At 39.1% G+C, this 13931-nt stretch overlaps 1 protein-coding gene across 8 annotated transcripts in view; it reads right to left on the minus strand.

The window, feature by feature from the left end:
- Window positions 1–13931, minus strand: part of MCF2L (MCF.2 cell line derived transforming sequence like) — a 156920-nt gene that overhangs the window by 134041 nt on the left and 8948 nt on the right. For 7 of the 8 annotated variants that reach the window (XM_048327860.1, XM_048327831.1, XM_048327850.1 and 4 more), the window contains exon 2: window positions 12122–12320. In XM_048327860.1, the coding sequence (XP_048183817.1) occupies window positions 12122–12299 (178 nt within the window). In that variant the 5' untranslated portion in view covers window positions 12300–12320. Of the gene's footprint in view, window positions 1–1701; window positions 1849–12121; window positions 12321–13931 lie in introns of those variants that run through there. The other variant, XM_048327806.1, reaches the window with a different exon arrangement.

A 13931-nucleotide genomic window follows, 5' to 3' on the forward strand; every position in this document is an offset into this window, starting at 1 on the left:
TGCTAGCATCCCCTGTTACAAAAGCAAAAACCATTAAGTAACTTAATCTGGAAGGCCCTATTTTGTAAAACCAAAGAAATGCATAACCATAAACAACGTAACAAATAATGTTCGAAATGATGTCATTATATACAGAACTCAGAGATTCTTTTAAGTATCCAAAAGCTTTCCATAGCACAAAGTTACATGTATAAACTGTTATTCTGTTCCATCTAAGTATCAGATTTCTCTTCACTGTCACATGTATGTGCACATGGGATATCTTGTAATTACCAGTGCTGCAGTGTGTTGCAAGCAAAGAGCTCTCAAAAACAGAGTAGTTTTAGACGGTTTGCCTTTTACTGCTTTCATGGAATGAGGCAGCATGCTGTTCAAGAAACTAAACTGTTTGTTCTACAATAGAAAAAAATTTTTGCTGTCTACATTTTTCAAAGTGTAAAGGCAGCAAGAAGGGGTATGATGGGATTCAGAAGACAGAACATGAATAACTGCAACATACAAATAGTTATTTTACTCTCCTTTTGTCCCTTTTCTTCTCCCCTGACATTTGCAAGGGAGTATTTAAAACTAAAGACTAGTTTCTCATGTAAAACACAGTATCTGCCTGCTCTCCCCACCTCCTCAATCCCCCAATAGACTCAGTTTGTACACACAGAGCACAAGTCTAATGCAATATTAATAACTTAGAGCACTCAAAGCAAATAGTAATAAAAGAAAGCCCATGAAAACTTCAAGTCTTTTCTAGAGAGAGCTCTTTAAAAAGATATACCTCATTAATGACATTCCATATTATCTGTGGGGGAAACACAGTAAGGTCTCAGATTCAAAGGTTGTTTAATACTCATGAATAAGACCCCAAATGCAAAGGGTCTAGTGGCTAAATTCATACATAATTTCATGTGAATGTAATTTCATGCTGCCTCGTTTTAGAAAAGAAAAGCAGCTTATGAAATGTTTTAAAGTCTATTTTAGAAAGCAATCCCACCATAGAGTCACTGCCAGATGTCTATACTATTTGACAAGCTACAGACAAGGTTTTGTCACCATGTGTTGTGGTTTTTTATACTGCCTAGTCTTAGTACTATATGCTATTTTCCCAATATATACAGGAAACCCCTTTACAAACACAAAGGCAGTCGCAAATATGACTTCATGTACTTGTGATCCAGGTACACACATGAAGCTATGCTAAACATATTTGCTGAAAAACAATTCAACTCTTTAACAATACTTGCTTAACAGAGTTTCTCTTTCTTAAAGTACAACAATACAAGTTGTAAATTAATTCTTTCTGATATAATTACACAGCCACACTGTTCCATAGATTTTTTTGGCTCAAACAGTTGAAGCTAATCATAAGCATCACTAAAATCTTCTCACACAATATATGAAATCATACTCCTTCCAGTCAGAGCAAAAATACTCATCTGTTAGAACATATACATGTATCCCATATTGAATTACTTAGACAAATAAAACCAGTGTCCTGCCAAAATTCTATTATATGGCATATGTACTAGCAATTCATTTCAGCAGCTCTTTGATCTCCAGCTCCAAAAACCAGTTAAGACTGCAACAATATGCAAGCAATAGCACTGAGCTTTAAAAGGCAAGACTTTAAAAGTGTTCAGAAAACAAGATGCTGTAAGGAAATATTAACACACACGTACACAGCCCATGTTTAGACTTGTAAATACCAACCTTTTTTGTAGTTTTGTCCAAAATCCAAAGCATGTCGCACATCTCCGTTAATCAGGTATTTTATGTGAGAACAGCATAAATGACATAGCATTTGAGAAACTCATGTATCAAAAGGTCCAAGTGTGCATGTTAAACTCTCCTCAAATGCAGTACAATTGACAGGCTTAGTGCAGTGCATTTAGCTTTTGCAGTGAACTTGTTACCACGGAAACCAGCAGCTGCAGGTGTTTTCCCATACACCAGGGCATGAAAATTCAGCAGTGAGCCTGTCTACTCAGTATGTTATTCACACAATTTTTTGGCCTCAATAACAAACTACTTCTCAAACTCTGTTAGAAGACCAGACTGCATTAAAAAATAATATCAAAAAGCTTCCCCTACACATGACCTTACCGAACAGTAAAGGGCACCTTTAAATGTTTTCTTCTTTATCTCCTCCATTCTCCTCTCCAAAAGTGACCTACCTCCCTTGCTTTGTCTCCTTCAACAAAAGTGTGCAAAACCCACCCCGAGCAATGGGTTTTCACCCCAAAAATTGCTCTAACAACTTGGCAAGGCTCCAGCTTCCATGAAACAATGCTGACTTGGGAGAGGCTACAGGAATGCCTATTCTGATCATACAGCATAGCTTTGCAAAATTGTACCATGCTACAGAGATATCACCATGACTGGTATGATTCATGCTTCTTAGGATGAGAATATAAACACAAATACATAGTAAAACCATAATGGAGATGAAAGGTAGAAAACCCACTTTCAATGCAGATTTTCCACGGGACATTAAACCAGTAACTGAGTTATACACACAATACTTACTTCTCATTTATGCTACAGATTGGAAGGCCAATATATACAAATTAAAATATGGGCACTGCATTTTTTTTTTTTTTTTAAGCCCCTTTCCTCTGAATAAGATACTGAAATATTTACAAAATCTTCTGAGCTCCCAAACCATTCCTCTACTTGTCCTCTTTCAGTGTTACTGAATCAACAGCAACATCTACTGGGCACAGAAGGGCAAGATACAATTTCTTAAAAGAGATTAAAGGGCCAGGCACAATAGCTTATAATACTTACAGTATCTATTTCTGGATACTTTGGCATCACTTTGGCAGTCACTGTGAAACCAAAAATGAACAAAACTTTTAAATATACATTTGCTCTCCCTTCATCTCTCCAAAAGGAAAACAAACCCAACAGAAAGATGGAGAGAAGGATAGCACTGACTCCTGGTTGCCCTTTGGAAATGACAGATTACATAATGACGCATACATACGATAAATAACATGTTACAGTTAGGAATACTAGATACATTGGGCTAACAGAACCAGTTGACAAGAATTCTGCGAGTAAAAGTATTCAGATATTCTTCAAGTTCATGCAATGGAAAGTTTTATTATGAACCTTTTTGCTCTTTAAATCTGTTTTTCCTCTTTGTTTAACAATTACACAGACTTACAAAATAAATACATAAAGCTAACCCCACCAAACTGATACCAACCAAACGGCAATGACTAAAAACCAACCAGACCAGACCAAGCAGAAGTTCTTCAAAACGTCACAAAGAACAAGATGGACACATGTGAATCTAATAAATGCTCAGAACAAGGTTTCCAAAGAATTTTGGCCTAATAACACCCAGTATTTGCCTTTCACAATAGAACCTAGTGGGGTCTAAATTCCCTAACTACAACACTATAACTGGAGCCTTGTGAAAGGAGCACAGGACAATCCATATTTCTGACATGCTCATCTAAGCAATCAAAAGGAAATTACAGTAGGGCAAGCTCAGCTTCATCCTTGTTAGTGTCCTTCTGCAGGGACTGGTGTTCCACCTGCCTGATGAAAGGCACACACTGTGGTCAGGGTTCACAATCACAGCCCTTACCTGGATTTTGACATCTACACAATTCCCTCTTTTAAAATGCAATCAGATGAGAACAGGAACTCTGCTCTAAGCACTCACTGTGCATCACAAATCAAGTGATTATTTATTAGAAGTATAAATGCTACTGGAAACGGAGAAAAACTCAAGACTCTCCTTTTACAAGTTGGGGCCCCAGTCAGCAGGAAACCAAGTTTCCCCTTGCTACCGTCCCCTCTGGTCTAGTGATGCTTCAATTCTTCAATACAGTGTGTTCAACCAAGAAGAATTCAGCAGCCAGACTGAGCATCCACCCAGATCTTCAGGCTGAGGAACAAACTGGAAAGCACTCTTTTTCTGGTGCTCCACTCACTTTGCCAGGACATATGTTTGGAACTCCAATGCCTTTGTACCCCTTCTGCATGAAGCTGATTACCCTGCCACTTGAGAAGCCAAACAAGGTGTGTGCAGGGCACACGAAGCAGCTCAAGAGCACCACACACACCAAACTGCAGGCAGCTTTCTCAAGAATGACAGCAGCTCTGGACAAATGCAAGAGAACCCATTATGAGGTAGCTTGACGCTCACCAGGAAAACTACTGAAGGAATTATGCCCTCTCAGACTTAAAACATCTAAATGCTACCAACATTGGTACTGTTCTTCCACATGCTGCTGGGGAGCCTCTTCCTTGCAGTGCAGTGAACAAAAGTCCCCAGCAGCGCTGCTGGAGCCCCACCAGTCGGTAAACCAGGAAAACAACCCAACTGCTCCGCTTGGGACTGGTGCCAGCTGCACACACGGATGTCATTTTGATACCTTTTATCATCTTATTGACAGCCTTCTTATGTAAACATGTTTTGCAACAGTAAAATGGGCAGGCACAGGCCCTTTTTTGTGCAATGAAGTATGCCCAGGTACACAATACACCACATCAGACCATTGCTCTGCACTGGAACAACACAGAGGCACAGTACAGCACACAAAGAGAGCAAATTTCAATCCACAGTATGGTTCCAGAACATACAGTCTATGTTCTAAAATGAGTTGTTTCTCAAAAGAAGCAATAGTAGGGCGGGGTAAAAAGTACAAAAGCAGGCGTGTAATGTGGCATTTTTCCATATTTTTCTCCCTACTCCTCTGACTGCAAGCTCTATGTGGAAAAAGAGACTGCTAGTATCTTGCCTAGAAAAAAAATCTGTCCTCAACACAAAGAATGCTAACAAAGAGGACTTCAGGACTTAAGAGAGCTGACTCTGCTTCTAGGCCCACCAGCCTTGTTTCAACTGGGTTTTTTAGCAATTCCTGACGGCATTACAGAGGTCCCTAATACGTTCTCTGCACACACCTGGCCTCATGCATGTATCTGCACACCTTACTGGAAACAAGCTGCTGGCAAGACTGCCTGGTTTTCAAGGACTTGCTGCCTACCTCAAAGAAACCTCAGCAGAAGCACCACTAATGTGTTTTCCCCAAAACCTTCACCTTTTGGCCATGTTTCCTTGGCAGCAGTTAATCCCAGGGGGCTTATTTTCCACTGAATGCATCATTTTCAGTGTAGCTGTTTTTTCCCAAGATGATTTTTGGATGGAAGTGACACATCTCGCAGGGATACCAAAAGGCCTTCCCCTCCTTCCTCCACACACTTAGTAAAATGTGTATTTCCCCAGGTAAGTCTTTACAAAACAGGTTGCACAAATTTGACAGCAGAGAACTTTAACTGACAGACTCCAGATACTTCTGTCTTCTCTATACAGAGTCGTTCAACAATGTCAATGGAAAATATATTAGTCTGTTCAGTAATTAGTTTAGATGACATTTGAAGAGTACAATAATCTAATTATGTTCAACAAATAACTTTAAAGAATCACAATTTTTCTAATGCCCCCTATGACCAACAAATAGGCTTAAGCAGGTATGATAAGCTGAGCTGAGAAAATAAAGCTTCTCACTAAAAAACTTAAATTGCTTCCAGCTATAGCAGAAAGCAAAACTGGAGTTGAAAAGAAACTTCAATATTTTATTTCATTATTCTCAACTCTTTCTGTTACCAAAGTTCCCTCCGCCTATGTAAGGAGGGTTTGACTTCCTAAACACTAAAAGAGAGTGCATTGATTAGCCCCAGAAAATCTGTGCATTTGCATGAAACAGCCCTGAGTAATTCCTTAGCGCCAGAGGCAACAACTGAACCCAACACCTAATCTGGGTATTGGCTAGAACTGAGGCAAAACAATTCATTTCCATAACAAATGATCCAGCACAAACAGTCCAGCTGGAAGCCAGTGAGTCTGTGTAACACCACATTTTACCCTACAGATATGTAGATGATGCTGAAATGATATTAAGCATGTGAGACCTTGTCACTCAGATGGTTTCTACTGCACCTATCCAGGACCTAACATTTACATTCACAACTTCCCCATCTTCCCAGCCTGAGGAGCAAGTGCCAAATCCAGCAAGCAGCCTGCCCTTGCAGAAGAATAAGCCAGTTTCTAATATAGAGTTTGGGTTTTTTCTGTTTAGTTATTATAATCAAGCAGATTTACAAAGATATCCACTGCCTACAGACGCAGAAAAATGGGATTTACAGAATGCCTAAGCAGGTTAGACATGTAACCCCTCCTGAATTTCAATTATACTGCTGCTTAGGCACTTTTCCAATTTCTTTGGGGCCACCTGAGGCACCAGAAGCACAAAGGTACTCATGTCAGGGACTAAACAGAAGTGACAAAGCTTTCCTGCTTTAGTTTCAGCAAGCATCTATTGCTTCATCCTGCACTGAGAATATCTGAAAAGCAAAGCATGGTTTAAATAAAAAGAGAAAGATTCACTACATTCAGAAGCATGACAAAAGCTAGGAATTTTCATAATAAACTAAATGTTACTGCTTTCCATTCTGATTTCCATCTGGCTATACATTTCAAATAGGTTATAAACCAAAGAACACCTATAACTACATAATATTAAAATATATAAAGCCAAGAAAGTTGTATTAACTTTCACTGGTTTAATGTCGGTAGAGAATAATTTCACACCTCCCTATGTCTCATAAGAATGTCACTACTTGAGGAAATTCCAAATTTCCGTTTGCATTCATCACATCTTACTGTGGAAGTGTTTTGAGCACCATACAGAACAAAGCAGGTACAGTTTCCCTCAACTTTATCTTAAAAAGTCCTTGCTGCTTTGTACAGATGATTGGTGTCTGCCTCTCCCTTGGCAAGAAGCTCCCCAAGCACAGAGAGATGAAGGCAGTCAGGCTGACAGATCTCCAGCTATACCTCCCAAGTTCATGCAATATCCAGCTAACAAAGAACTCCAGCAAAACTCTTTCTGAAAAGTAAATCACTCTCTAGGAAATGGGAGAATAGAAGGGAAAGAATAGCAAATGCTGTGTCCAGGCTGCTCATTATAACAAAAAACGGGAAGAAATAGAAGTGTAACAATGCAGCAAAGATATTTCCAATACACCATTAAAAGTTGTGATGTATATGCCACTGTGGCACATGGTGCTTGCGACATCTCTCTGAAATATTTGTCAACAGAGTTCAAAAAACTTTGAAGAAAAAATTAAAAATGCTTTTATGCCTTTGATAAAGGCTAAGAGCAATTTCAGACAGGACCATTTCCTGAAAATGTTCTTTTCAGCAAGCAGCAGCTGAACTGAAAATCCATCAAGTGTGGCACTTAATTACAAAGATAGATAGATAGATAGACGCACACACATATATACACACACTGAATTTTAGTCCTGACATTACCAAACTACCTCTGTGTAGCTCATTTTATACCTTTTTACACTAGTGAAGCTTTCCCACTCTGACTTCTTGAACTGAACAAGAAGTTATTTTTATATATTCCATATCTGCTGTAATTCCCAGGAAATAAGGAATTAGAGTAAGATGTTTAATATCAATTTCATTTAAGAGGGTGGTTAACTTGTATAGCTTAGAAGTTTTAAGACGAAAATCCTGACAAGACTCCTACTGATTTTAATCAGACTGGATTTCACTGCTCTATTACTCAAAGCAGCAACACAACACAGAGAGGTTTACCATGCAAAGGTTTTTTTTTTTTTTCCATGTTGTTAGACAGATTATTCCAATTAGCTTTAAACATGTCTCGTTTTGAGGAATAAAGCTCATAAGAATTTGCCACATTCCCTCAGCTGAAACTCAGTTTTAATAAAAAGCTGCTCCTTTAGCTAACACATAAAAACACTAGCTCACACACACATGCTGAAACTGGTACCAGTCCTACAGCCAGTAAGGGAACAGGCTTGTAAACACATTTATAAGAAAATAGCCACCAACAATGGGAAATGCTAACACTGTACACATAATATCTGCTGTATCTTACTTGGACATGCACTTCACATCAATCAAAACACTAGTACCAAACAGAAAGCTCTACATGGATTTTCTTAAAAGCTCCACAGCAAAACAGAACCAGTCTTTAAAGGACAACCCACTGACACCAAGCAGAAGAAGAAAAGTGCACAGCAAAACAAATACCCTTTTCTGCCAAAAAATTATGTTGAGCCCAGATCAATGTTCATAAAAAAAGAAAACAAATCCCAGGTTCCCCCTCCTTGAGCATTGTGGCAGATGTCACCAGGGATAACAATAGCTCCCAGCTACGTGCTGGACCGTGTATCACTAAGTGGCTTGTGTATTATAGCTTAGAGACTGCTGCCCTAGTTGGCTTGTATTTAAAGGTAGAAAAGGTCATGGGCTATTTAGCACCTGCACGACAGACTGAGAAGTCTGTAATGCCATCTTCCTTCCACGGAAGACGTACCAGCGTTAATCAGATGACAGTACACTGGAGTCATGCCCATGAAACGAAGCGGTCTTGTAGCTGCACTTGGAATTTTAACAAAGAGGAAATCTCCAATTGCCTCACAAATTTTGGTCTTGACATTTTAGTTGGGATTTTTGTGTACACAAACAACCTCATAAAAATACTTAGTGTGATATTCATAGCCTCATTTTTCACATATACCTTCTAGCTATATTCATCTAGTTTATAAGTTATCCCCTGAAAAGAAACATTTCATCAAGTTGTTACTGGAAGCATGCTGTAATGTACAACTTTGCCAATTAAAATCAAAATTCTATTAAGACATTGAACCTGATAAAGCTTCTTGGAGAATATAAAACAGCTCCAAGAACAAAGGAACTTTCTAAATATATTGCATAAATGAAAGATTTCTCCCCAAAAAATGCAGTGGCACTCTTCTAGCTACCAATAAAAGCAGCTTCTAAGAGATAGTTTTGAGTTCTTAGTTTGTAATTAAGATTTTTAAAGATTGTCTTTGTACACTATCAAGGAACAGAAAGGACTCAATCCAAACAGAATTAACTATTGTTTTTCTGAAAAGTCACCTAATTTGAAACAGTATAATTATTGTAATAATGAATAGCTACAATGTTTCCATTGTACATTACTTTTGAAATCTTGTATTCATACAGTTCTGACTAGTGGAAGTAAAGGGCTAATACATGTAGCTGAAGTTATACTGTGGGCTCTGAGTATAACTGAAGTTACCAGAGGTACAAGTGTTTAAGAGAAATGTTGGTTTTTCCCCCTTCTGATGCAGGTGATGAGTCATCAGTGGCCTCGATAATGTACCCTGTGCATCCTGTTGCAGTGATGTTGCAGCTGTATATAATTCAGTTAAAACTGTCACCTTCAGTAACGCCATTGTGCAGTACCTAAAATGGTGTTTATGTATGGAAAACAATGCAATTTAACACTTTGAGATGGTACCATGCACGTTTCTTTCAAAGAGCACGAGTGTAACAGATGAGCATTTCAAGTGCCTGTGAGTGCAACAGCTGATACTGTGTTTTGCAGCACTATTACAAGTGTTAGAATTGGCACATCACAGTCACTTTGCTGTCTTTTCAGCTGCCTTGTAATTTCAGATGCAAGAATGCCAAAAATCGGGTAAATTGAGGCAAGAGTACACACAAGTTGGGCTGATGTTATTAAGCTTCCATCTCACTTGTGCTCTGCCTCAAGCTGAATTTTGCATGCTTTCAAGCTCAACCCTTAAAGCTTTCAAGATGCAGTATCTTCTCTCTGTGTGCAAACTTAGAGACACAATGAAGACCTGATCTTAATTGTAACTTCTAGGAAGACACTGCAGTAAAATATTGCTGTTAATATGGTATCAATAGCACAGCAGATGAGTTCCTGGGGAGGGAGAGGGAATTAAAACTTCAGCAACAGCAACATATGGTTTAAATAAGAGCAGAAAGATGCTCTCCATCATACAGTATTATTAGTCTGCATGGGAGACTAACACCCCTCACATTTGCTTTCAGAAGTCAAAAATAGACAAGGGAGAGGACTCCAACATTATCTTCCATGGCAGCATCTCTCTTTCTGCCTTTTCCCACTACAAGACTAAAAGGATTAGTTTCACAGAGCAAGGCATTATGGATCCCTTTACCAACAGAAAAAATTAATTATGGCACAGAAAAGCTTTCATACTTCATTTAGCTGTAAAATTTATGAACTTTAGCAGAAATTATCTGCCACCAAGTTTCTCATATAGTCTCTGCCTAGTTCTGGGAAACCTCCTTTCCCAGTCTACACACCGTTGTCTTCAAGTCAAAAGAAAACAAACAGACCTTTTTTTGAAAACTACATCCCACTTTTTCCAGGGATAGAGAGTATCATCAGGTACTTTGCAGTTTCAACTAATGGCTTGTAATTCAGCTGTCATGATATAACCAAGAACTTCTTTCACTAAAGCTCATGTCCCTTCCACATACACTACAGTGACAGAAGGGCAGCAGCTACAGCTAAAAGATGAAATTAGCACAGTGAAGTGTGTGCAGGCTATTCTAGGCAGTCTCATGCCTATGAAGTACATCTCTGCACTCTGCTCCTGGTCTGCCTCCACTGCTTTCATTTCAATCCCTGCAGTTTACTAAGCTTCCTTTGTAGACAAACCAGTCAACCACTGACTTGCTGGCATTTCAGCAGAGAATACACACACAACTTTGAACTCAACACAGCTCTCCCCTGAAATTCTGGGGAGGGTAAGTAGCGCTTTCCCATTTGAAACCCTCCAGATGACACAAAACAGAACTATCTTTCCTCTGACTTAATCTTCCAAGGCCTGCCTTCCCAGGACCTGTTTATTTCTTCTTCTTCCACCACAGAAGAACAGTGCTCTTAGCCTAGCTTAAAGCCCTGAGATGGAACCAAGTACACCCTGCTCACCTCTAGCAGTGGTTTGTTTCCCTAGAGATTTCATTAAGAACAAGCTAGAGACTGCACAAACTTTTTAAGTAGTCTGTTCAACAATTGCCCCAATTCAGTCTAAATTTTCTCTACAGGAATCAAGTTCACATTTTCTTGCTCTTATTCTAACAGTTATGGACAACAAGAAAATTGAAACAAGCAGATATTCACCTTCTTCCTTAACTAGCACAGATCTCCACTAGAAGGTCAGAATATGTGTGATTTCCCTTCAGTTTTCTTTTGTAGTCTAGATACACATGCCTGATTTCCACAGAAATCATATCTGATCAACCCTGACATCATCCTCTGGAATTACTGCTGGGTTTTTTTGCACCTTTCCTTGTTGTCTTCAAAAGAAATTTCATTCTGGCTGAGATGTCACTGGTACAAAAGCAGAATGATTAGAGTAATCACTACTTCCTGTTAAGTCAGAGCAGAATATGAATCATTCTGTAGCAGCAACATCATTAGTTCATTCCAGCTGAAAGAATGAGCTGTTTTTCTTTTAGGACAAAGGAGTCATATCCTGTTTTATAATTGTATATTAAATGCAAAACTGTATTTTAGTGAATTCCACCTTTCCAGTTTTGGAACATCTTTCCAACTTTGAGTGGTTTGCATAAATATGTTTAGGTATTTTCTAATGAGGCTTTATAAAAACATTTTTCAAAATGAAATGAAGATTTGTTAATAAAAAACAAATGCCATCAGATGCAACTGCTAATCAAATTATAAAATTACAGACCATCTGCACTAGGCAAAGGTTCCATTCATATATGAACTATGTGACAACCTCCTGGATGGGTAAATATAAGATCAGATGGTACAGTAAGAAAAAAAGTAATCTTAGTCCCAGTAACTATAAGCTAGCACTCACTACAGTTTTCTGCCTATGGTCCACAGCAACAAAAGCAACGTCATATGGTGCAGAGGTATTTTTTTACTTGCTTCTCAGCAGTTTCTCAAAACCATGATTTTAAAACTGTAGGAAGGTAGGTCAGGTTTCTCTGGGATGGCTATTTTTTGCTAAATGATTAATTTATGGAATTATTTTAATTTCTTATAACAAGCATCAGTCCTCCCGAGTACAGGTTTTCACTGGCTGCTATTAAACATCTGTTTTCATGGTGACATCAGCCCCCTCCGAGTGAACACTCAGCTATTCCAGTAGGGCTCCCTACCCTACTCTCATTGTTAGAGACGAGATACAATTGCTAAAATTCTTGAAGCCATCAGTACTCTTCTTAACAGTCTGGCAGCCAGCAGGACAGTTTCAAAATATGCTGTATTTTTCTCACCTGCCATGATTTCTGTCACCTCCTGCTTATCTTGCACAAGCTGCATGGTATCTGGCACCACAACCTGATGGTTTGTATCTTCTTCTTTCTCTTCATTAGGCTGGTTGGCTGTCGCAAAACAGTTGCAGCTTCCAGTTTCTTTGCACAGGATCAGAGTCCGATACCAGTAGTCAGACATGAAAACTCTGTGAGCTGATTTCTGAAATAGAACAACAAACAGAAAATCATTTGCTGCAAAACATAAAGAAAAAACCTAGCAACTTGAAAGAAGAGGCTGAGATGTTAAGGATGACAATTATATACACATTATCATATCTTTGATTTTATTTGAAGAAAAAATACGCAGTTTACAATAGCCATCCATGGTATAATACCCAAAGTAAAATGTTCAAGTTCCGTTTCTCAAAATGCTTATATCATAGGTCAGGAAGCCAATATAAAAAACAAAGGAAAGAAAAAAAAAACATATACAAGTATCAAATCACGTGTGAGCTGCATAAAGGCAAAAAAAAAAAATCAATATCACTCTGTAATTTCAGCAGAATGAATCAATATTTATCTTACAAGCACCTTCTAAAACCAAGTTTAACTAGGTGAAAGAACACATGAGAACACAGGTTGTCAAAAAAGTGAAAGAATAAAATGATGATAAAAAAGGACAAGATACTATGATTGCCATTATACGGGGGGCTGAAATTACAGTACAAAGTTTTCAAAAACAAATTAACTGAATGAAACCTTGAGACTTGAAATCTGGCAGGAAGAGGAGATGCTTTTTCTGACACAGCACCCAGGTCCTTCACTGCTATCCTCTTCCTGAGCAGAAGGGGCAACAGTTCCCTTAGCCTAGCAGGAGCTAGAAATTACCAGAGGCTTATTATGTGTGTTTCCCGGTAAGAGAGCAAGCACATCCCTAAACACCTGCAGGTTTCTCAGTTTATGCCAGAGAACTACAGGGGCGCTTGTTTTTTAATATAAACAAAAATCACCCCCTCCTTGAAATAACTGATAAAACAGCATTAACTGTGAAAGATTTCATCCACATGAGGAAACATCTTGATCTTTCCAGATACGTAGTAGTTGTTAAAAGGTAGTTGGGAACTTCGAAAAGTTGAATCATTGAATACTTCAGGTTCAAAGGGACTTCTAAAAGTCACCAAGTCCGATCCTCCTGCAATGATTAACTCAATCAGGTTGTTCAGAACCCTGTCCAACCTGATATTGAATGTTTCCAGGGATGGGACATCTACCACTTCTCTGGGCAACCTGTTCCAGTGTCTCACTGCCCCATAGTAAAAAAAACCCGAAAACCAACAAAACAAAAAGCCCCACCTTTCTTACATCTCATCTAAAATCAATCCTTCTTCAATTAAAAATATTACCCCTTGTTCTATCTCAACATGCCCTTGTAGAAAGTCCCTCTCCAGATTTCCCACACGCTCCCTTAGGTACTGGAAGGTGCTGTAAGGTCTCCCTGGAGCCTTCTCTACTCCAGGCTGAACAACCCCAACCATCTCAGGCTGTCTTCACAGGAGATGTGCTCCAGCCCTTCAGACGAACTTCATGGCCCTCCTCTGGACTCACTTCAACATGTCCACATCTTCCTTATGTTAGGAATCCCAGAGCTGGATGCAGCTCTCCAGGTGAGGTCTCACCAGAGAGAAGGGCAGAATCCCCTCCCTCAACCTGTTGCCCACACTGCTTTTGATGTGGCACAGGATTCAACTGGCTTTCTGGGCTGCATGTGCACATGGCTGGATTGTGTCCAGCAGCACCTGGACACTGTCTCATCCACCAGCACCTCCAAGTC

This window comes from Corvus hawaiiensis, chromosome 2, assembly GCF_020740725.1.
Source record: "Corvus hawaiiensis isolate bCorHaw1 chromosome 2, bCorHaw1.pri.cur, whole genome shotgun sequence".
Lineage (NCBI taxonomy): Eukaryota > Metazoa > Chordata > Aves > Passeriformes > Corvidae > Corvus > Corvus hawaiiensis.